The sequence below is a fragment of the Sorex araneus genome, chromosome 2, assembly GCF_027595985.1.
Source record: "Sorex araneus isolate mSorAra2 chromosome 2, mSorAra2.pri, whole genome shotgun sequence".
In the NCBI taxonomy this organism is placed as follows: domain Eukaryota; kingdom Metazoa; phylum Chordata; class Mammalia; order Eulipotyphla; family Soricidae; genus Sorex; species Sorex araneus.
This window is the reverse complement of record NC_073303.1, coordinates 74,284,883-74,309,588: the sequence shown is the minus strand read 5'-3', so window position 1 is coordinate 74,309,588 and position 24,706 is coordinate 74,284,883. Positions and strand designations below refer to the sequence as shown.

The window sequence follows — 24,706 nt, the reverse complement described above, 5'->3', positions numbered from 1 at the left end:
GCCATCCCCATCATTCGGGAGCACTGCTGCGGTCAGTGGACAAGCACAGTGTGAGCCGAGAGGCGCCGCTGCCGTGACTCAGCTGGACCCCGGCTTCCGTGACAGGGCATCTTCTTCCTGTCTCCCTCACCTCCCATCTAGTTGGTGCTGTTTGTCTGCAGTGGGAAGGGAGGTGTCCACTCTGGGAGGTGGCCCACTCTGGGTGGCAACCTGTGTGCCAGAGCTCGCACAGTCTGTGCTATCCCAGATGCAAAAGGGACCGTTGAGTGCAAAGCAAACACCTTAACCCCTGTGCTATCTCGCTGGTCCCCCAGATTGAAGGGGTTTATTTGTAGCCGCATTTAGTGCCCAACAGAAACCACTCCATCTGTCTAATGAGATCCCAAGTGTGGGGTTTCATGACCGTTACTGATGGACAACAGGGCCCAGTCGCTATCGCCATGGCAACAGCGCCCAAGCACTGTGGGAGGGAACTGTGCATGAATTGCTCGGGTGGTCGTGCCTCAGCTTCCTCCTGAAGATGCTCTTTCTGCAAGTCTGGTGTGCTCGAGGGTACCACCAACCCCGCATGGCTCCTGAATGCAGAGGCCAAATATAAGGGTTTTTGTTTCGTCTTTGTTTTGGCGCACACCTGGTGGTGCTTAGGTGGTGCTTAGTCTTGGCTCTGTACTCAGGGATAACTCTAGAGTTCTCGGGGGAACACATGGGATGCTGGGAATTCAACCTAGGTCAGCAGCATGCAAGGCACGCACCTTTCCTGCTGTACTATCTCTGGCCCCAAAGGCAAGGTTATCAGTATCATAAATAATATGCGAAAGAAAAACATGGAACAAAGAAACAAAAAGATTCTTTTAGGCAAAGCCCCTTTCTCTTAGGGCTGTGTTTCCCAAAGCAGGTTCTACCATCCCTGGCATGTGCTCCAAAGACCCAGATGGACAGTGGTAGCTCTGGTGCAACTGATTTCTATTTGCCTGCTTAAAGAAAGTAGATTTTCAGCGGGTATTGAATGATTCTTTTTCTGGAAAGGGGGCATAGACCAGAAATGTTTGGAAACCTCTGTCCTAAGGGGAGGTGTAAGAGTATTATACAATTTTTTTCACTAGTGTTGACTAGGAAATTTCAGATTAATTCCTTTTCTTCCTTGGAGCGTGGGTTTGGGTCACACACAGCAATGTTTGGGAACTACCCCCCTGCTCAGTGCTTCGGAGTTACTCCAGGTGGTGCGCAGGGGCCCAGATCAAACTTGGATCTCCCGCTGCAAGTGCAAAGCGTCCGCTCAGTTTGTGGACCTGGATCTCTGGCCCCTGACTGGTTGAAAGTTTTGCTTTTGGGAGAGGCTAAAACAGCAATTATATTACATACTGAATCCTGGCTGTGGGATCAGACAGCTCAATCGCTGAGCATGTCGTGCTTTGCATGCAGAAGCCTGAGTACAATTTGATTCCTAGCCCTAGCCCCAGCAGCAGACAGGAGCAGCCCCAGGCATCACAAAATATAAGCCCAAATCAATAAAAATTGGTGTAAATGACTTTATTTGGGGGCTGTTTCTTTCTTCCCTATCCTTTTTTTTTTTCTTTTTGGGTCACACCCGGCGATGCACAGGGGTCACTCGTGGCTCTACACTTAGGAATTACCCCTGGTAGTGCTCAGGGGACCATATGGGATGCTGGGAATTGAACCCAGGTCATCCTCATGCAAAGCAAATGCTGTGCTACCACTCCAGCCCCACCTGTCTTGTCTTTTGCAGTGCTCGGGGCTACTCCCAGCTGAGATTGGAGGACCACTGGTCCACAGTGATGCTGTGACTGAACCCTTGCTCCCGTAAGCATACACGCTGCCCTTTGAGCTATCTCCCAGGCCTCTTTGTTAACTAGTTTCATCAAACAACAACAAATAACAAAGATGCCAGAGAAAGAGAGAGTACAGCTGGTAAGGCGCTTGCTGCCTTGCACAGGGTCTGACTGAGGTTTGATCCTTGGCATCTGAGCCCTGTCAGGAGTGATCCCTGAGTGCAGATTCAGGAGTCTTTTCCTTTTTGCTCTTTGGGTCACACCTGGCAATGCATAGGGGTCACTCCTGGCTTATGCATTCAGGAATTACCTCTGGCTGTGCTCAGGGGACCATAGGGGATTCTGGGATTCAAACCCAGGTCAGCTGCGTGCAAGGCAAAGGCCCACCCTCCCGCTGTGCTATTGCTCCAGCCCCTCAGGAATAAGTCTTAAGCACCCCTGCGTGTAGCCTTTTCAAGAAAACCAAGGAAACAAAAATTACTATTGCTGAGCAAATGAGTAGACTTAAGGGGCTTAACAGTTAACAAAAGGAATGATAGGGTTGAAGAATTGGAAAATATGGCAGTAGAAATCACCAAACAGAACTACAAATACTAAGAAATATTGTAAAATGTAAAAACTACTTTACAGGACTATGCAGAGAAACAGCATCTGCATTAGTATACCATAATGCGAAGAGAGAAAGGGCAGAAAACTTATCTGAAGAGGCTGCAGCAACAGTACAGCGAGTGAACAAGGCGTCAGTCCTTGCACAAGGCTGAACCAGGCTTGATCCCCAGCATTCCATACAGTCCCCCGCCAAGACTGATTCCTGAGCTCAGAGCCAGGAGTAAACCCTGAGCATCTCCGGGTATGGCTCCCAAACAAAAACAGCAACAAAAAGGAAAACACACCTGAAGAAATAAGATCTGAGAACATTCCTCATTTTAGGGGAAAACTAAACATCCACATGTAAGAGGTTCAGAGAGTCATCTCAAAAATAAATCCAAACAGACTCTCAACTATAAAGTGCTGAGACTGGAAAGACATAGCACAGGGATCAAGGTGTTTGCTTTGCATGTGACTGACCTTGGTTTAATTCCCAGCACCATAAATTCTCCCTTAAGCACAGAGCGGAGTGGTGTGGTCTAGAAAATGATTACTAAAAAGTTAATATATATTGGGGGTAGATTTATAGTACAGCAGGTAGAATACTTGCTTTGCATGTGGCCTGGGTTCAATCCCCAGCACTACAATGGTCCCCTGAGTCTCACCAGGAGTGATCCCTGAATACTGCTGGGTGTGCCCCCAAAACCAAAAAGATAAATCAAAAAACAAAGATAAGGGCTAGAGATATAGTAAGGGGTTAATCCATGCAGAACCCTGAGCATCATTGAATGTAGCCCTAAGGACCTCTGAGCACTGCAGGGAGGAAAGGAGAGGGATGCTCAGGAAACTAGTTGTGCTGGAGTTCAAATCTCGGTCCTCAGAGCAAGGCACACAGGTCCAGTTTATGAAGCTATCACTCAAACTGAAGATTCTTGGGTCAACGGCTTGTAGGGATTAGAAATATGCATTGAGTTCAGATGGTGAACTGACTTTAAAAACAATTTCAACTAACCTTGAAAAGAATGTGTATGTTGGAAGTGACACTATAAGGTCGGCTCCAATATGATTCTGAAAGACATAATGGAGGCAGGGCAGGAAAGTGCTTTGTTTCACTAGTCCAGGATAAAAGAACCCAGAAATACTCAGGCACAAGCAATCATTTGCTTTTCAACAAAAGAAACTGCAGTGTGGTGACGAAACACCACAGTCTTTTGCAGTTAATGACACTGGGTTGACTGGTCATTAACATGGACAAAAAATGTATTTGATCTCTACTACCATTTACGAATGTCAATTCTAGATGGACTGTAATTATAGATGTGTAAGGAAAGCAACAAACTTTCCAGAAGGAAATAAAATCCTGACGTTGAGATAAGTTCTTAAGCAAAACAGATAGTGCTTTGTTTTGAGCCGCGCCCAGGGATGCTCAGGGCGTACTCTTGACTCTGTACTCCGGGTTTACTCCTGGCTGTGCTCACAAGACCGAGACCATGTGAGATGCTGAGGATCAAACCTGGATTGGTCACGTGTAAGGCAAGCTCCTTACCCACTGTACTACCTCTCTGCTCTCTAGACAGGGCTGGCCTTAAAGGAAGTGACCTCTATAGTGCTTGGGGGACACGTGGGAGATAATATGTGCTGTGGATTGAACTAGGGTTGGCTGCATGCAAGAAAAGTGCTTTACCGTATACTATCTCCAGCCCAGGAAGTCTTCTAAATAAGAATGAGCGACAGTACAGTGGGTAGGGTGCTCGCCTTGCTTGTGGCTGACCCAGATTCAGCCAGCCCAGGTTGATCCCTGGGACTCTACGTGCTCTCCAGAACCCCACCAGAAGTGACCCCTGAGCACAGAGCCAGGAGTAAATCCTCAACACTGCCTGGTGTGGCCCCCCAATAAATAAATAAATAAGGTGAAGGCCAGAGAGGGCTCAAAGGAATGAATTTCTTGCAGTATCTGGTGCACTGAGCTAGGAGCCTGACTTAAAAACAAACAAAAAACATCAAAAATAGGGCTGGAGTGATATAGTATAGTACAGGAGTAGGGTGCTTGCCTTGTATGCAGCCAACCTGGGTTTGATCCCTGGCATCCTATATGGTTCCCCAACCTGCCAGGAGTAATTCCTGAGTGTAAAGCCAAAAATAACTCCTGGGCACTGCTGAGTGACCCCCAAACAAAACAGAATACCAAAGAACTTTTTGGGTACTTAGAAGAAGTATATTTAAGGAGCCAGAGAGACAGTATTGCAGGGAAGGTGTTTGCCTTGCATTAGCTAACCTTGGTTCTACCCCAGCACCATACAAGGATTTCCCAAGCACCACCACGAGTGACCCTGAACACAGAGCCAGGAGTAAGCCCTGAGTATTCAAAGAGGCAACCCCTCAAAATCCTAAGTACTAAAAATAAATAAAATACAGGGACCAAAGTGATAGTACAGCAGATAAGGCACTTAAGTCTTTGACATAGCTGACCTGGGTTTGATTGCTGGTACCACTCCTTGTTCCCTGAGTGATCCCTGAGCACAAAATCAAAAGTAATCCCTGAGCACTGCAGGTTTTGGCCGCCAGACTACAAAACAAACCCCTACAGCTCCCACAATAAATAATAAAAAATATTTAAAAAATAGTATCAAACCTAGTGAGTAGTACAATGACAATTTTTCAGTGCTTCAGAAACAGTTCGGGTGATAGGTAATGAGATTCTGAATAGAAAATTGACAGCATGAACATTAAAATATCAATTCATGAAATATTCTGGCTATGGAATCAATGGAATATTGCAACTGAACTAGACCCAGAAGTTAAAGATGGTATCAAGATTTCAAGCACATGAAACAAAGACCATGAAAACTGCACTTTTGGCTGACTGGTTCCCTTTGGTGGGGACGGTGGGGTGTGACCCACGCTCAGCTGTGCTCAGGGCTTTGTCCTGGTTCTGCACTCAAAGGAGTCTTCAGGTGATCTAATGTAGTGCCAGGGAGCAAACTCAGATTTCTGAGTATAAGGCAAGAGCCTTACATGATATACTATCTTATCGTGACTCACATAATATTCACTGACATTCAGCCTGCTTTATTGAAAAATAATTTAAAGCAGGCTAGAAGGTACAGGGGTTAGGATGATTGCTGATCCAGTTTTGGTCTTTGCACTGCATACGGTCACCCGAACACGACGCCCTGAGCACCACTGGGTGTGACCCAAAATCAACCAAACAACAACAAACCCTGGGCTCCTCACGTGCAAAGCATGTACTCAGCCTGTTAAGTTCTCTGTCCCAACATTACTATCTTTTTTTTTTTTTTTTTGTCATGCTGGTGTTTTTCTGGGCTTACTCCTGATTCTGGACTCAGATCATTCCTGGAAGGGCTCAGGGACCATAAGAAGAGATGGAGATTAAACCTGGGCTGGCAGCATGCAAGGCAAATGCCTTAACTCTTGTACTGTCTCTTCAGCCTAAGCTATCTTGATTTTTTTTTTTTTAAAAATTTGAGCGCGGGTAGGGCGTTTGCCTTGCACGCGGCCGATCTGGGTTCGATTCCCAGCATCCCATATGGTCCCCTGAGCACCTCCAGGAGTAATTCCTGAGTGCAGAGCCAGGAGTAATCCCTGTGCATTGCCGGGTGTGACCCAAAAGGAAAAAAAATTGAATTGTGGGCCTGCTTGCTTGCTGTCATGAAGCTGAAGTCTAATTCTTAGGGCTGTCACCTGTAGTAATGCACAGGTGACAGCACAACAAAGCATGCACTTTCTGGCCCACTGCGAACAGGTGTGTCCAACACCACCACATGAGGTACTAGTCCAGCCAGCGTGGCAACTAAAGAATATGCAGGTACCAAGGTTGTTCCTTGGAGCTGCAGCTATTCAATAGCTATGGATAGGGCACTTGCATTGCACATGGACACCCTCCAGGTTCAACTCCCAGTACTCTATATGGTACCCAGGGCACCGCCAGCAGCAATCGCTGAATGCAGAATGAGAAGTGCTGAGCACTGGCAGGTATGGCTCAAAAGACAGGAAAAAAGAAAAAAACAAAGAAAACCAAACTGAGAAAAAGAACATATCACCCCTCACAAACTCATGTAGGTACCATAGTGACCCCTGGTGGGCACTATCAGAATGACAAGAACACAGGTTACAATGTGATCCCCACGGAGTGCCCAAGCACTGCAAGCGGATGTGTGGTCCAATGTGTGAGGACCACAGCCAGGAGTGTGCAGGCTTCCTGTCACTGCAGCGACAGTGAAGGCAACAGTAGGGGGAAATAAAAATAGCTTTCAAGAGCAATTTTTTGGTTTGGGACCACATTGGCTGTGCTCAATGTCTTAGTCTTGGCTCTGCACGGGGTGCTGGGGATCAATCCAGGGTCAGCCGTGTGCAAGGCAAATGCCTTCTGGACTCTCTCCAGCCCCCTCAATAGCTACTTCTGAGTGTACACCAGGAGCATAAATGTTCATACTAAAAGTTCTGATTAACTTTTGAACTCCCAACTAATTTTGGAATTCCAACTACTATTTTACATTTGCACCCAGCATCCCTATGAAACCATGATCACTGACGGAAACAATTTCACTGAGTGGAGCCTGGAGTAACCTCTGGAGAGCTAGAGGTGTGCCCACTCCCCCCAGAACAACCAAAAATAGATAAGTATATATTCATACACAACCCCCAGCCACCACATGCTAGGATTCCTCCTAGTGGCTGCCAATGAAGAAGACAGGCTTAAACAGGGTCTCTCGCCTACTGTGACCCCAAAATTGAAACACACACACAGATACACAAGCGTGCATGATAATTTTTTGAGCAGAACGAGACTAAAGGTTTGTTCATGCTGAGTCCCTGTGGCTGACCCCATGGCAGAACCACTTTGGGGGCTGTGGTTGCTTTGGGCAGCCTTGAAGCTCAGGGGTGCTTAGTCAAAAGAGATCCTGGCCTAGGAGGCAGTCCCTGGCTGGGCCCATAAGGACCTTCCTTTGGGCCCAGGGAGGAGTCCCAGATCTCAGGGCTGCAATATCCTCCCATGTACACTGAGCCCATCACCTGTCCGGACAGCCAACCAGAGTTCCAGACTGCTGTGCATCCCCAGGAGAGGATGGAGCGTCTGGCAGTGTCTCCAAATGGGGCTGCGACCTGATGTGGGAAGGTGCCTGCTATCAGGACATTTCCGGGTCCACGTCAGGGACTTCCCAAGTTAGGGCTGGAGGTTTGTCCTCTGTTCACAGCTCCTCCACGTCTTTGTTTGGAGTATAATGCTGATTGTTAGGATTAACAGGTGAGATAAGATAATGCAGAGGCATGGTTCTGGAGACTGTTTGCATGGAATCTTTGTGAATTTTGTTTATTGCATGAAAATAAGATTTCTGTGGCATATGCCATCTGTTCAGTCCCTCACTCTCCATTTATCCTGGACCTGGTGACCCCCAGATGTCCTGGTTACCTGATTGAAGGCAAGAAACAGAAAAAAGTAGTTTACATTCCTTACCAGAAAATTAGCCTAGTTCTCCCTCTTGGAAAACCCGGCAAGCTATGAGGCGTATTCATATGCCAAATACAGTAACAATTATGAGTCTCATTCCCCTGACCCTGAAGAGCCTCTAATGTGGTACCATTGGGAAGGACAGTAAAGAGAGGCTGCTAAAATCTCAGGGCTAGGATGAATGGATGAGTGATACAAACAATGTATATGTTACAATTTTACACATTCTGGCCAAAGCTATTTTGGGGTGCATGTGAGGGGTGTTTGGGGTCACATCTTGTAGTGCTCAGGCTCTATTTCTGGTTGTGTGCTTAAGACAGACCCCTGCTGATGTCCAGGGAACCAAATGTGGGGCTCAGGATTCAAACCAGGTTTGGCCACATACCTTCATCTCTAGCATTAGTCTCCAACCTTCACACTGATTTTGGATGGTTATTTCCTTATTGACTTAGGACCTATTCAGACCTTCATGTCTATCGGTCCTTTGAATATCTTGTTTGCAGAAATGTTTATCTACAGAATGAATATTCAGAGAACATCAAGGTTCTAAACGAACAACCAAAAATCCAGCTCTCTAGCCTTCCAACCCTGTGTTCTTCACTGCAAGGGGTGGATGGAATGAGCAGCTAATTCCAAGGAATTTTTTACTTTAGCACGTAGGCATCATGGCTAATACATAAAACTTAAGGATTAAGTGAACTATGATTGCAAAATTATTTTTACAATTAATTTGTTTCATCTTAAACATGATTTGCTGAGTACCTATGATGGTGAAATGCCATGCTCCCAGAAAGCATTACAGGAGACAAGATAAACACATCCCCCAAATAAAAATATTTTTCCTTCACCTTATCTTCTACTTAGTACATTGGTAAGGCACTTACTTGCTTTGGATGCAGCAGAACGGGGTCAATCCCTGGCATCCTATACTGTCCCCAAGAGTAAGCCCTGAGCACTGCCAGATGTAGCCCCACTCCTAGAATAAAGCACTACTGAAACTGAGATTTCATTAATTTCATAGGTAATTAATTTCAGCAATTCCATAGGTAAATATACCTTCATATGCCAAACTGTTTAGTTTGCAGGCTCAGGGTTACTCCTGGTCCTGTGCTGGGATCGCACCTAGCGCTGCTAGAGGGTAATACCGAATACTGGAGATCAAAAAAGGTCAGCAGTGTGCAAGGCAAACCCCTTAACCTTGAATTCTCTCTCTGGCCTTTGGACACAATTCTCTAGTAGTTTTCATTGAAGAATACTCTTCAGGGTGAGAGCTGGAGAGTTCAAACGGCTAGTGCATGTTTTGCATGTAAGACTAGATTTGGTATAGACTGTTTTCCTGGGTTCTGTTAGGGCTTGGGAGAGACCATATGGGATGCTGAGGATCGAACTTGGGTCAGCTGTGCACAAGGTAAGCACCTTAACTGCTGTGCTATCGTTCTGGCCTCATGAGGACTAGATCAGATCCCTCAAGAGGATTAGACTTGATCCCCAGCAGCATGTGGTACAGTGTGCTGGCAGTATCCCCTGTACTTTAAGAGTGGTGGTTCAGGGCTGGAGTGATAGCACAGTGGGTAGGGCGCTTGCCTTGCATGTGGCCGACCAGGGTTTGATTCCCAGCATCCCATATGGTCCCCTGAGCGCTGCCAGGAGTGATTACTGAGTGCAGAACCAGGAGTCAACCCTGAGCATCGCTGGGTGTGACCTAAAAAAAAAAAAAAAGTGGTGGTTGACAGGGGTTCAATCCCTAGCATCCATATGGTCCCCTGAATACCACCAGGAATAATTCCTAAATGCAGAGCCAGGACTAACTCCTGAGTATTGAGTAACTCAGGAATTCCTGAGTTCTGAGCACTGCCAGAAGTGATCACTGAGCAGGGAGATGGCCCCTCCAATGCCCACCCCTCCGCCGCCCCAATTGTATTTCAACATGATGCCACAAAAAAGTCAAAATGCTTAAGTATATGCTTACCTTGCCCTCCCCCTTTTCTAGGAGTGGAGAAGGCCCACACCCAGCTCTGTGCTCAGGAGTCACTGGCAGCAATGCTGAGAGTAACTTGTGGGGCCAAAAACTCTTCCTGGGTTTCCTGCATGTAAAACATGCTCTCAACCTGCTGAAATCTCTCTAGCTTTTCTGCATGAAAAGCATGCTTTCAACTTGTTAAATTCTCTCTCTGGCCCCCAAAATACGTGTATATGTGTAAAAACCTACTGTTCAGAGTAACTATATTTCAGTAGACTCTTCAAGACTTACCTGTTTAACTGAATGATAAGCAACCTGAAAACAAAAAATAACTGAAAGTACAAATATGAATTATCAACTGAATGAAAGAATTATGTAGTCTTTTCTGTGCCAGGAAAATATCTGAGACTGCACACAATCTAAAAAGTGCATCACCAACATAAAAGTATCAGAAAATTAACATTTCAATGCTATATAAAGTCATCACTTGGGGCCAGAGATAGGATAGCAGATAAGGTGCTTGCTCTGCACGTGACCAACCTGTGTTCATGCCCGGTACCCCAACATGGTTCTGAGCACTGCAAGGAATGCTCACTGAGCAAAAAGCAAAGCAGCAGCCTTGTGCGCTGTACACTGCGCCCTCCCCCACCAAATCAAACAAACAGAAAACAATGTAAGATCATTTCTTAAATTTAATCAAATAATTCCTATTACATAACTATGGAAAGATATCCTGATTTCATAAATCCTCAAAAAAAAAAGGCCAAAAAGATCAAATACCAAGTGTTCCAATCTTTCAATCATTTGAGCCTTTATTAACATGCAAGTACCGTTTGCAAGATATACAGGTTTTCCTAATCTTCTAGTCCAATATTTTAAACCTAGAGTTACTTCTGAATCTAACACAAAGTAACTCACTAAAGTTGGCCAAGGTTAAATAAACTATTTCTAGCTATCACCTTGACAGTTATGATGGTAGTTTAGGTTCTTATAATTGACATTACTTGTCACCAGGTAGTAGAATAGAGTTTTGAACTTGAGTCTTTTATACTAAAATATGTACCTGTATGTCTTATGAAGTTACTAAAATATATGCAATTAACATGTATATTGTTTACTTCACTACTTTCATAAACTAGAAAGTACAACATTAGGTCTTTTAAGAGTAAAATCTAATTTTATAACTCTTGGTTGTTTTTAATTTTCTGAAGTTTCTATAACCTTGCTCTGGCCTCATCTAAGCATTACAGGAATGCACAGGGTTGCCCCAGACCTAGGCACGCAGGAGGCTTGTAGAGACTTGGTTCTTTATGGTGCAGTTCCCAGAAAAACTGGTCCATAATAAACCCTTCTGGAAGAACTAAGTTGAAAGCTTGATTTATAGACTATAATGACAGCATTGTTGTCACTATAAGATAAAAGAAATATAAACCCACGTCCAGTGCTTCTTTTACCATAGCTTCTCATCAGCTATGCTGTCATGGTTTTTAATATTTTTTGGTATGTTTAGTAGGAAAGCTTACTGACCTCCTTATAAAGTTCACACTACCTGTGGGTAAAAGACCCACCAATCATCATTGTCATATTCATTTTGGATGATATATTTTAATAGATGATTACAAAGTATATTTTAAGCATTGCATTGTGTATCTCAAAATGTTTCTCATAAATAATTCAAATGGAAGGAGGAAGATTAGAATAATTCAGGGTAGTCTAGTTTTTAAGGTCTGGATGAGGTTAAGCTTAACACGTACATACAAAAATGTGGACACAACAAGGAACTATGGAAGAAGAATGAATATTGGGGGGAAAAATATAGTAAAGTACATACTGTGAACTGGTTAAAATGAACAACACACATTTAATCAGTCACATAGCTGACCTGTTGGCTACAATGCAGTTAATAGCTCCAAAAACTCTAACTAGTAATCTTCCAAAATTGCTTTTAAATAAAGTTCTTAAATCGCAGCTATAAACAAAAGGACAAGAAACATTTAAACAATACTGCAGTTTATCAAAAGACACATAAGAAATTTCAACTCTTATGTCTTTGACAGTTATAAAAAAATTGAAGTCTTGGCTAAGTTATAAACATGTTTATAATGCAACATTTGCATAACTAATAATGCTACTAATGATGTCTAGAAGATCAGGATAGTTAAAAAAACCCAACAAAACATAAAAATACAGAGCCAATTATTTACTTGTAGAACAATGTTCATTTATGCCTAAATTTTAGCATTTACTGTACCACCATCAAAAAAAAAAAATCACATCCAAAATATAAGGCAAAACCACCTACGAATTGGCATATTTGTTTATTTCTCAGTTTTTGAAAATGTCCTTAATTTACTGATGTAGCAAACGAATGTCAGCTCTGATTGCTATGCAAAATAAGAACAGAAGATAATCTGCTTTGCAATGAACACTGAAAGTTCAATTGCACACAGGCAACATGCTATATATGAAAAGTTACTAACTGAACTACGGGTATTAAATACTGAAAAAAGTTAACAGTTTATTATAATTTACTTTATTTAACAATCTAGGAAATTCGCAGCCATCAGCAGTTCCAGTGCAATTTCAGGTGCAATTGGGAATTCAGGAATCTCGGTCGAGCTGTTAGTGTAACGAACCTTGTAGGTAAAATACATGCACACTTTGGATAGCACATGTGAAGGGATCTCTCTAAAATTGACTTCATTGGTTTCATTTTCAGCAAACTGACCTGTGTAAGAAAAGCAAGTATGTTATAGGCCGAACTGTGTTATTCAAATATTCCCATATGATTTTATTTGGCTTATATCTTCTTGGCACTGGATTTAGTGAGACTATGAACATCAGAGAAAAATAGGCTAACTTCGTATGATGAGAGCAGAATGAACAAACTGAAGCAGAACAGATATCAGCAAGGCTGTGTAGCACGGGGACTCGGAATGCAAAAACGGTCACATCCCTTGTGCAGAGGCCAGCCAGGCAGCATCACCGTACGTTAAACACAGAAATGCTATACTCGAGCAATTCTACTTCTCAAATATGCGGCCAGAGGTGAACACAATCACCCAACAGAATAGTGACAGCTTCTTTTGATGTTTGAGTCATTTAATTAAACATAAATAAAACAAATGCACCTACCTGGGCCACTCAACATGGCTTTTATTGTTCCTGATGTTAACGCATGTTCTCTTTTTACAATAAACTCATGGCCATCAGAGGATATTAATTTGACATACATAGCATCAGGGCCTTCACAGCCACCATAGGTTTTCTCTTCTCCATCTAGAGCAGAAAAATTATTTTGAATCAAACTTTATTAAGGTCATCAAAGTTAACACTTGGAGAATTCAGACCCAAAATATTTATTAGGATTTTAATGGCCAGGGGCTAGAATGATAATACAGCGGATAGGGCATTTGCCTTGCATGCAACAGACCCAGGTTCAATTCTCAGCACCAGGAAGTGATACCTGAGTGGTTAGGTATGGCCCCCAAGCAAAAACCCCCCCAAATTTTAATAAAGTACAGTGGGTGGGGCTCTTGCCTGGCATACAGCCAAACTTGGGTTTTACCCCTAGATAAGGTCCCCCAAGTCCTGCCAGGATCTATCCCTGAGCACAGAGCCAAGAACAAGTCCTAAGCACCACTGGGTGTGGCTCCAAAAGAAATTAATATGCTAGCTAAAGCACTTATTTTTTTTATGTTCCCTTAATCATAAATGGTACCAAAAAAAAGCATCAATAAATGTGTGTGGAGGGGGGGGGATATGAACTACACACGTGGCAAAAGGCTGAATAATGTACTACTCTCGCAAATTTTCATAATAAATGGTTAAATGCCTTCAAAGGTACAAGTAGTGGGCTGGAGAGATAGTATGAGTGAGGTGCTTGCCTTGCACTTGGCTGACGAGAGAGAGAGAGAGAGAGAGAGAGAGAGAGAGAGAGAGAGAGAGAGAGAGAGAGAGAGAGAGAGAGAGAGGAGAGCGAGAGGAGAGAGAGAGAGAGAGAGAGAGAGAGAGAGAGAGAGAGAGAGAGAGAGAGAGATATCCTGGCACCCCACATGCTCTCCTGTGCACTGCCAGGAGGGGTACCTGAGTGCAGAGCCAGAAGTAAGCCCTGTGCACAGCCAGGTGTTACTCGCCCCCCACAAGAAACAAATAGTAATTTCTGAATTAAAAACAACCCATATATTAAACTATGTTTTGTTTTCTGGCCTCACTTAGAAGTGCTTACTGCTAGCTCAGTGTCTAGGGATCACTCCTGGTGTGGTTGAGGGCCCATACAGGGTGCAGGAAATCACACAGGTCAGCCGCATGCGAGGCAAATGCCCTATCCTTGATACCATCTCTCTGGTCCCTATCAATGTTTTTCAAATCAATGCTGGAAAACAAAAACAATGCTAAGTAATTTAAACATATACTTCTGGTCTCTTTAGCAAGCCTAGCCATAAAGTTTCTGCTGGGAAAATTTCTCATTTTCTCAGCTAACACTAAGTAACACCTAATACTCAGGAGACCACAGATTCTATCTGGCACAATAAAGTTAAAAACCTGCTTTTCAGAAACATACAGTAAACACCAGCTGTTTATTTAAGTAACAATTCCAACAATTCTACTCTATTCTGACTATTTCCTGCTTGGATTCACTGATATCACAGGCCTAGCTTTAAGAAAACCAAGCATCTATTAGCTGAAATATCAAGTCACTTTAAAGGGTAAGGAGATCACTCAAAGGGCTGAACTGCATGCTCTCTGGCCATAGGCACCAAACGGTCCTCAAGTTGCAAGATGGGAGTAGGCCCACCCCAAATAAGTAAAACCACATTACTTTTATATAACTTACCCATTATGTTCTGAAGAAATTCTACTTCACTCCCAGAGGAAATTTAGGAGTTTCCTGAAATATAACAATGCTGTATTACTTAATGTCTTTGGCACTTATTCATATTTAAAGTCTCTGTTGAGCAAGTCTCCCAGATACACATTCACACACACCCCACTATCAAGTTTCAGAGCAAAGATCCTATCCAAATCTGTCATATATAACTAGATTTTCTTTCCTTTTTCCTTTATTCTGGCAACAGTTTGAAAATATAGATAGAAGGACTGGAGAGACAGTTCCGGAGGCAAGGTGCAGGCTTTGCACGCGACCAACCTTGGTTCAAATCCTGGGTATCACATATAGTGCCTTGAGCACTGTCACGGATCACAGCTAAGTTCAGAGTCAGCATCGTCACTGAACACCACCGTGGCCCAAAAGGCTCATGCTAAGCAGGGCACAGTGTCTGAGTACTTAGTGGGGATGGCACCAAATAAAACAGAAACAAAAGATACTTGGCCTTAACAATCTTTGTGCACTGTTACCTAGTGTTTCCTCATAGTAAAACAAGTATCTGTAAAATGAACCATACAATAAATCTGAGGGTAGGAAACAAACTACCCTCAAAAGAACTGCCACTGCCCCATTTTCATTTAACTGTACAAGTCAAATACATTTTTACTATTCCAAAGTTCTGACTTTTTTTTTTTTTTTTTTTGCTTTTTGAGTCACACCGGTGATGCACAGGGGTTACTCCTGGCGATGCCTGGGGGACCATATGGGATGCTGGGAATCGAACCCGGGTTGGCCATGTGCAGGACAGACAAACGCCCTACCCGCTGTGCTCCTGGTGTCCTGCCAGGAGTAAGCCTTTAAACACCATTGGGCAAGGCCCAAAAAAACAAGGAAAAAATCAAAGTAAATCCAACTAAGTGTAGGAATAGAAATCAAAATGCTTACAAAGCATAGGGAGATGCCTAAAAAACCACTTCTAAAGTACACAAGGGCAAAGCAACATTGTCACCAGCATTTCCAGGATCTACTAAGTATGAAATATTGCACTAAAAGCCATATTCCACTTATAAATATTTCCACAGGAAATTCTTACTTATGATGACTCCATGGCTGGAGTGGGAGCAAGAAGATTTAAACCTAATTAGGTGTCTTATTTCATAGGGCCAAGGACAGAACCTTACACATTTAAGGTATATACCCTGTCACTGAATCCCATTCCTGGCTCCAGTGAGGTACCTTTGAGAGCTTATAGTCTCTCTCATCAATCCAAATACTGGCTCCAGTTAAAATTTCTTTTACTGATTGTAATCTACAGTTGCGGTGTGCTGTCATTGTATGATAAAATGTGATTAAAACTGTAGTCGCTAATTTCTTTCTGGTCATTTTTTTAAGGTATTTTTTTGTAAAAGAAAACTTGCTGCAATAGAAGAAAAGTCAAGTGCTCACTTTTCTATTTAGAAAATCTCCATAGCGAAAACATCTATGGTGTTTACTTCACCACCAGTAGCTAAGCAACCACGCAAAGGCCCATCTGAGAAACCCTTTGGGTAGCAACAGTTTTCTCTACAGACTTCTTTTTTGGGGGGGAGTGGGGTGGTGGGGGGAGGCGTTTGGACCACACCTAGAGATGCTCAGGGGTTACTCCTGGCAGGCTCAGGGAAGCATATGGGATACCGGGGATTGAAACCAGGTCAGCCGTGTGCAAGGCAAATGCTTGACCTGCTGTACAATCTCTCTGCCCCTCTACAGACTTTCAAATATACATCAATCTCACCATAAAAAAGGGAGATACACTGGGGTTTTTGGTGGTGGAAAATGTGCCCTGGTGAAGGGACGGGTGTTTCATCATTGTATGACCGAGACTTAAACCTGAAAGCTTTGTAACTGTTCTCACAGTGATTTAATAAATAAATTTATAAAAAAAAAAAAGGGGGGGGGTGGGAGAACAAAATGAGAGTAAATCTGTTAGGAATAAATCCTGGTTTAAAAAAACCCCTAATACACAAGTTAAAGTTATAAACATTTCAATTATGATTATGTACAGACACAATCTACAAACTACGTACATAAATCTGAGTTTGGAGTTAACAAAAACCTCAGCTAAAACATTTTAACTACTTTTTTTTTTTGGGGGGGGGGGTGGGAGATGATGTGGGCCACAGCTGGCAGAGCTCAGGGATCACCTGGCAGGGTGCTTGGGAGACCACATGGGGTTCTGGATATTAAAGCCAAATTGGCAGTGTACAAGGCACCTTACCTGCTGTACTAGCACTCTGGCCCACACAAACATTTGAACTTTTATTCCATAACCTAGTTCCAAAAATATGGATTAGGTAGGTATAAGCAGCTGGCCAATCAGAGACTAGTTCTAGTAGATGATACAGCATAAACAAATGCTTAGATGTCCTCCTGACTCTTTACAAAGCATAGTACCCATAAACATTACTTTTATAATCTTTTGGGTATTTTGCTTTTTGCGATGCTCAGGGGTTACTCCTGGCTCTGCACTCAGGATCACTCCTGGCGGTGCTTGATGGGATGCTGGAAATTGAACACTGGTTGGCCGTGTGCAAAGCAAATGCTCTACCCACTGTACTATCACTCCAGTCCCTGAGAAATCTCCCTCCCCCCTCCCCCCCCCCCCCCGACATTTTGGGCCACACACAGCGATGCACAGAGGTTACTTCTGGCTCCTCACTCAGGAATTATTCCTGGTGGTGCTTGGGGGACCATCTGGGATGCTGGGGATCAAACCCGGGTAAGCTGTGTGCAAGGCAAACACCCTACCCAATGTACTATTACTCCAGCGCCTCTGGAAATCATTTTTGAACCAAAAACCACTACTAAAAAGGTTTCTCGGGGCTGGAGCAATAGCACAGTGGGTAGGGCGTTTGCCTTGCACGCGGTCGACCCGGGTTGATTCCCAGCATCCCATATGGTCCCCTGAGCACCGCCAGGAATAATTCCTGAGTGCATTGCCAGGTGAGACCCAAAAAGGAAAAAAAAAAAAGGTTTCTCTAGAGAATCGCCTTAGATTTCTGATTTTTTAATAGTCTAACTTTGTCATACACTACAGTGTCATATTGATCTCTGTATTATATTCTGTTCAAACTGATTACACCTCACCAGTATTCTCACTTTTTGGTTTTTTTTTTTTCGGGGGGTGGGTGGGGAGGGATATACCCGGCAGTGTTCAGGGGATCATATAGGAGCTGGAGATTGAAGCTGGGTTGGTCAAATACAAGCAAGCACCCTACCCACCTGTAGTATCTCTCCAGCCCTCTATTTTTACTATTTTAGGGACATGAGAGTACAAGATGAACTAAGGCACTGCCTTGCTTAGTTTGATCCCTGACCCCACAAGCCCCAAGAACTGTCAGGTGTGGTAGAACGCTCCTCCTTCCCCCATTGGCCAACTCCTACTGTTTTAATTACAAGAGTGCAATTAATATGCTTTACTAAATCGTTGGGAAAAAATTCCCATTTTCTCATTAATTTCTTGTTTCTACTTCTCATAGACTTGTAAAAAAGGCTTTATCCCTAAAGTAATCTGGAAAATACAAAGAGCAATAAAACTTGCCAATAATCAAGTGTCAGAGGAGGAGAGGAGATGGATGATTAAAAAATGGCACAACTTGGGGGTTGAAGAGATAGTACAAAGGGTAGGGTCTTTGCTTTGCACACGGCAGACCCGATTCAATTCCCCAGCATCCCATATTGTCCCCAGCACTGCCAAGAGTAACCCTTGAGCACTACCGGATGTGGCCCCAAGACAAAACAAAAATGGCAGAACAGTTTTAGTAGGTAACAGCAGCAGCAAGAGACTAGTGTTTCTTGGTCTCATTAGTGAAGCATGAGCACTGCAAGCAAAGCTGAAGGACAGTCACTATAGTCCGTAGAAATTGAAAATAACTAAAAGGGTGTGAAATCAAAATGGTAAAATATACTAGGCCAGTGTGATATAATCAGAGTCAAAATGCTTGTGGTGCATGCAGTAACCTAATTTGATCCCTGGTACCACATCTGGTCGCCAGGAACTGCCAGGAATTAGGAATCAGGGGTAGCCCCTGAGCATTGCTGAGTGTGTCCCCTGCCCCTCCCCCCAAAGAGAGGCATAAGACATATCTATAATCATGATGTAAAACAAGTGCCTCTCACCTGTTAATCTCAGAACTTCTATAGATAATTTGCATAAAAACACAAGTTGGGGCTGGAGCGATAGTAGAGCAGGTAGGGCGTTTGCCTCATGCAGTCTACCCTGGTTCGATCCCTGGCATCCCATATGGTCTCCCCAGTACCACCAGGAGTAATTCCTGAGTGCAGAGCCAGGAGTCACCCCTCAGCTCACAGGTATGATCCCCCCCAAAAAACAAAACACCACAAGTTTGAATCTTTACATAATCAGAAAACTATGATATAGAAGTGGTTTTCCAAAAGTGAGGAGCCAAGCAACTCGTGATGGTGAACAATGGTCAGCTTGATAAGCCATTTGTAGGTGTATATAAGAGTGTGACTAGAAAATCCTATTCTCCAAATACCACCTTTATTAGTTTAGGTCTGTTTGCTGGCATCAACCCTGAGTGTCCTGCAAGCAAAACATGTGCTCAGTCCTCTGCCCTACCACTTGGCCCTCACACAGGCAGTCTGAATACTGCCTCTTCATTTTCTCTCTGACATATCTAGGACAGAGGCAGAGAGAGCTCAAAGGACTGTATGCTGTGTGCATGAGGCCTAGGTTCGATCCCTAGCACCAATACTTTCCCTGAACACAGGAATGTCCTCTGAATATCATGCTTTGCCCAAAAAACAAACCAGAAGATTTCTAAGACACAGCCATGAAGGGGGGGAAAAAAAATAGCCAAGTCCCAGATTCAGAACCTTGCACCCATTACTATACACCACTAGTTATGAAAACAAGTACATTAAACACATGTTCCTGTACATAAGCTAGGGGGATGGAGGAATGGACACTTCCCACAGGGTTACACCAGTGGTACTTAAAAGGTCACGAGGTACTGAGCCCTTGTGCATGCCAGGCACATGCTCCAACCCTGAGCTATCTCCATGGGCCCAGGGATGTGGCTTTCAGAATCTTGTTTTCTGGAATGCAATCAGTCATTTGTAAGAGAAAACCGTGGTCTGCAAATGTGCTAAGTATTTGATAATATCCTCACATATCCCACGATGAAAAATTCAAACTCGAGTGTCACAACAGTTCTTAGCACAGTGTCAACCTACATGGTGAACAAAAAGCAGTTAGTTCCATGGTTCTAGTTCAGCTTGTAGTGGGTCATTTGAAATAAAAGCACTTCTATTTCCAGTACTTCTAATGACTAACAATTTTTAGTAATAGCCTAGTCACTGTTCCAAATGGTCACGCTGAGGTCAGAGCCAATAGTACAGTGATTAAGACACTTGCCTTGCATGCAGCCCATCCAGGTTCAATCTCAAACACCCCATATGGTCCCCTGAGCCTGCCAGGAGTGATCCCTTGAGTGCAGAACCAGGAGTAAGCCCTGAGAACTGCAGGGTGTGGCCCCAAACCAAAAACAAACATGCCCCCCAATAGTTACATTTTGTCCACTGCTAAAATGACTAAGAGCTTGTGTTCAATCATATTAAAGCATCGCCATCAACAGGGTTTTCATTTTCAGCTACAGGTCCACGAAAACGTTTAGTCCTGTGATGTACTTAAACTGTTGGGCATTTAAACATTTTGGTTAGAATAAATCTAATATTTAACCACTATTTAAAAATGGCCACAAGTGATCAACAAGAAGTATTACAGGTGGTGAGGCTCACAACAGACAACAATGTTGCTAAATACCCAGATATACTGCTGAGTGCTAATTCTAGGGTGACAGCTGCTTCATATCCAACTACAGTTCATGGGGCAAAGACAACAAACTAGCTTTCCTTAAAACCCTCACACTGGCAAAGAAAAATAAGCAACCAGAAAGCATGACTAAAAAAGGAAAAACTGCTTCAACTAATTAAGCTGGGTGAACTGGGTAGTTATCAGAAAAACAAGAGCCTTACTGCTATCTCATGTCACACACAAAAAATTTGAAAGTTCATGAACTTAAGATAGGCATAGCTAATAGGCATATCTATGCTAGAAAAATAGTACAGTGGGTAAGGCGCCTGCCTTGCATGCAATTGACTTGGATCTCCAGCAAATGGTACTACCAGGAATGCTCCCTGAGGGTGAACCCAACAGAAAAAGCAGGATGTGGCCCAACAACCACCCCCTACCCCCAAAGATAGGTAAAATAAAGCTCCCAAAAGAAAACAAACTATGTCCATGGCAAAGATATCTCAGGAACTCAGGGAAGCCACAAACAATCCAGTTAAACTTATACCAAAGAACATTATTGTTGTGTATTACCTAAACAACAACAAAGAAAAAAAACTTACAGACACTATATAAACCTGCTAAAAGATAACTCAGATTCAGGTAGTATTCCCAGATCTCCGAGTATCACTGGGTGAGGTGTAAAACACCGAATAAAAAAAGGACTTAACACTAAGAGTGGAGAGGTTAAGTAAATTTATAGTTAATAGAAATGGGAAATGGGAAAACTAATAGTTATGTTATGAAGCTAAGGCATTCTTTTAATTATGACCCAGCAATTCCATTCCGGAGTATTTATACAACACAGGAGAAACAATTCATGGCCTGGAATGTGGCTCAGGGATAAAACAGGATTAGATACTTCTTTTGCCTCACCCCCCAAAACTGTCCACAGGTGTTTTTTTTGGGGGGAGGGGAGGGGGATTGGGGTTTGGGCTACAACCAGCGGGGCTCAGATCTTACTCCTAATCTTCACTCAGTGATCACTGTATGTGGTAGGACTCAGTGTCACATGGGGATTGAGCATGGGTTAGCTAAGTGCCAGGCAAGCACTTTACCTGCTGGATTATCCCGAGCCCCAAAGCAGCTTTATTTTTATAGCCAAACGGGAAACTGCCACATCCATCACAAAAGTATGGACACATAAACCCATGTGACATTCCTCTAGAAGCATACTACTCCCAATAAAAAGGGAGAACATGGGTGAAAAGCAAAAATATCTGAGTGTGTAAGTTAAAAATATAGCAAGTGTCCAAGAACAGATGACTGGATAAAGAAACTATGGTACATCAACACAATGCAACCCAACACTAAGTGGGGAGGGAAATGTACAGAGGTGAAGGGATGGGGTTAGAACATTGTATGACTAAAATTCAACCATAAAAAAACTTTGGATACCTCAAGGTGATTCAATTAAAACGCAAAAGAAATTGACCTATGGTAATAGACCAGTGGCTGCTTCTGGAGTAAGAGTGCATAAAGGAACTTTCTAGTGCAAAAATGTTGAGTACAAATATCCATCTGTGAAAAATGGCAGAGAACGTTACACACAACATGAATTTTTCTTCAATTGAAAAATAAGAACAAGAAACATCGCAGTAGGTAAGGTGCTTGCCTCGCATGCTGCTCTGCTCCCCCAGTTCCACCCCCAGCCCCCCATTAAGCTTAAGGCTCACTTCTGGAGAGAGCCAGGTATAGCCTCAGTGGCCGAGCAGCTGTGGGTTTGGCCCAATTCACCCCTTCCTGCAGAAAAATTAAGGGAATCCAGAATCTTTAAAAACCTATTAAGACGACAGGTGTGTAACCTAGTAGTAAAGCACTTCCCCTTCTCTGAGGCCCTGAATGAAATGCAAGCAAGGCAAATTAATAAGAGGGGGAGAGAGGGAGAGGGAGGAGGAGAGAGGGGGTAGAGAGAGAAGCAAAGGTCTTTTACTAAAATAGCTAAGATAGTATCAAACCCAGGATGTTTCCTTTTTGAGGGGGAGGCGGAGGGGGAGAAGGATAAACCCCAGCTGTGCTCTGGAGGCTATATAAAGGCGCTGGGGATTGAACTCAGGCCAGCTACAAGCAAGGCAAGCACCCTAGCGGCCGCTGCAGACTATCCTCCACTCTCCTACCTCTAACTTTTTAAATGGAAACAGTGATAATGAAATTAAGCGGAACTTCTAAATAAGCAGGCACAATTACGGAGTAAGGTTCTGGCAGCCCCATTACAGAAACCTGCCACGATAAATCTCTCAAACCATGGGACCCGAGCAACAGTACAGCGGGTTAAGGCGCTTGTCTTATTAAAAGCGGAACCGGGTGGATCCCTGGCATCCCACAAGGTCCCTCCAAGCACTGCCAGGTGTGGCCCTAGAGCGCAGAGCCAGGTGTAAGCCCTCGCACCCCTGGGTGTGCTCCCTCAAATCGATCAAACGACTAACCGTCAAAGAAAAGTTTCCACCTGGGTCTCAACGGATGGAGAGGTTTTTACCGGGCCCAATTGAGAGGAGAGAGGCCGCCAACCGCCCCCCACCACCAGAGAGTGAGGGTACACTTGACAACTAGAGACCCCCACTCCAGCTGCTTTTGGAGGCTGGATATGGGGCTTAGGGCGACAGGCTGTGCCCGGGGCTGACCCCCCGCTCTGCGCCCAGGAATCCCCCCTAACAGAGGCTGAGGTCATCTTAGGCGGCACCGGAGAAGGAACCTGGGTCGGCGGCCTGCAAAGGAAGCATCTCTACCCGCGTATCCTGGCTCGCTCTCTCCCTCGAGCCTCTCCTGACTATTGAACAGCCTTGCCGGGGGTCCTCTACACTCACCACGACCCCACACCACCACACGTGCTCGCTTACTGGGCAGCGGCCCCCCCCCTCTCTCTCTGCCAACTCCACGCGGGCTGACCTCGCGTTAGCATCGCGCCTGGCATCCAGCTCAACACAGGCTGGCTGGAGAACGGCAGCAACCCCAGGAACCACTGGCTGGGGACGCCTCCCCGTGGGTCCCAGGCGTCCCGGGCTGCTCTAAGTCCAGGAACGCCCGCCCCTAGCAAGCACTTGCACAAAACCCAAACAACAGGTAAGGACTTCCCGAACCCGACAGAGGGGAAGGCTGGCTAACCGGGGACTGACAATGTCGAACGCCACAAAGCCGCTCTGGGGCAACCAAACGGGCGTCCTCCGTCTGAAACACACACGTGAAATACACACGAGTGGATCCACGTGTGTGCGGCGAGTGCTGCTGCCGCACACAAGAAACTGTAAAGCGATCGGGAAGGTTCCCGAGTCTGCTCCCTTACCCCGAAAGGAAAACGACTGACTCGCTGGCCGTTTGGAAAGGGGACGGACCTCCCACCTCGAAGGGGGGCTCTGGCTCCCTTCTCTACCCCGTGGAAACGCTACCAGGGCGTGCACCCCGCACCTCTTAGGCACAAGATCGTAAAGAGACTTTTTCTTTTCTTTTTTTTTGGGGGGTCACAGCAACTCCACAGGCGCCGGGATGGAGAATCCAGGATCAGGCCGGGCTGATGGGCGGCGAGGTGCGCGGAAGATGCAAACTCAGCCGGCCAGAGACCGCCCCAACAAACAAGTTCCCCAAGAAGGTAAACTTGGCCAGGTCCGAGCGGCTCAAGGCCACGGCCCTCTCTCCGGGGACTCGGGGCTGGCTCTTAAGAAAGGAAGAAACCCGAGAGCGCACATGGGGCAAGCAGAAAAGAAAAAAAGGAAAAAAAAAAAGGGAAAGGGAGAAGAAAAAAAAAAAAAGACAGGGCTGCCAGGCGCCTCACTCCACCGTCCCCGCGCTCACCCCGAGAAGGGCCCCTCGGCCCGGCCGCCGCCCCTCCCTGCCAGCCCCTTCCAAGCCCACTCGCCAGCGCCCGGGAAGGTCCCGCCGCCCTCTCCTCCCCTCCCCCCCAAACCGGGGCAGAAGAGGCGGCCCGGGGAGCTTCCGTTCCTTCCCCGCCCAAATGGGAAGGGGTGGGGAGCGGGGCGACGAGCGCGGCCAGGACGAGCCGCCGTCGGCCTCCGCGCGCCCCGCTCCGCACCCGGCCCGACACTCACTCGTCAGCTCCGCAGCCACCGCAGCCGCCGCGCCCGCGCCCCGCGCACCACCACAGCCCCAGCGCCAGGGCCGCCCCCCCACCCCCAGTGGCCGGCCGCGAGGGCTTCCGGGGCCGCGGCAGAATCACTTCCGGCGGGGCACGACCGCTTTCGACTCGGCGCGGGAGCGCAGTACC

The 24,706-nt window shown here is 45.1% G+C and overlaps 1 protein-coding gene and 1 non-coding gene across 2 annotated transcripts; both read right to left on the bottom strand.

The window, feature by feature from the left end:
- Positions 1 to 327: 327 nt before the first annotated feature.
- Positions 328 to 588, bottom strand: LOC129402996 (small Cajal body-specific RNA 13). The gene has a single exon (XR_008628991.1). It is a non-coding gene; the product is annotated as a small Cajal body-specific RNA 13 (non-coding RNA).
- Positions 589 to 10,482: 9,894 nt separating this feature from the next.
- On the bottom strand, positions 10,483 to 24,631 carry ELOC (elongin C). Its single transcript, XM_004602387.2, has 4 exons — positions 24,531 to 24,631; positions 14,646 to 14,699; positions 12,944 to 13,087; positions 10,483 to 12,536 (listed from the first exon to the last, which is right to left on the bottom strand). The coding sequence occupies exons 2-4, from the start codon at positions 14,647 to 14,649 to the stop codon at positions 12,346 to 12,348; spliced, it is 339 nt and encodes a 112-aa protein (XP_004602444.1). The 5' UTR covers positions 14,650 to 14,699; positions 24,531 to 24,631; the 3' UTR covers positions 10,483 to 12,345.
- Positions 24,632 to 24,706: the final 75 nt, after the last annotated feature.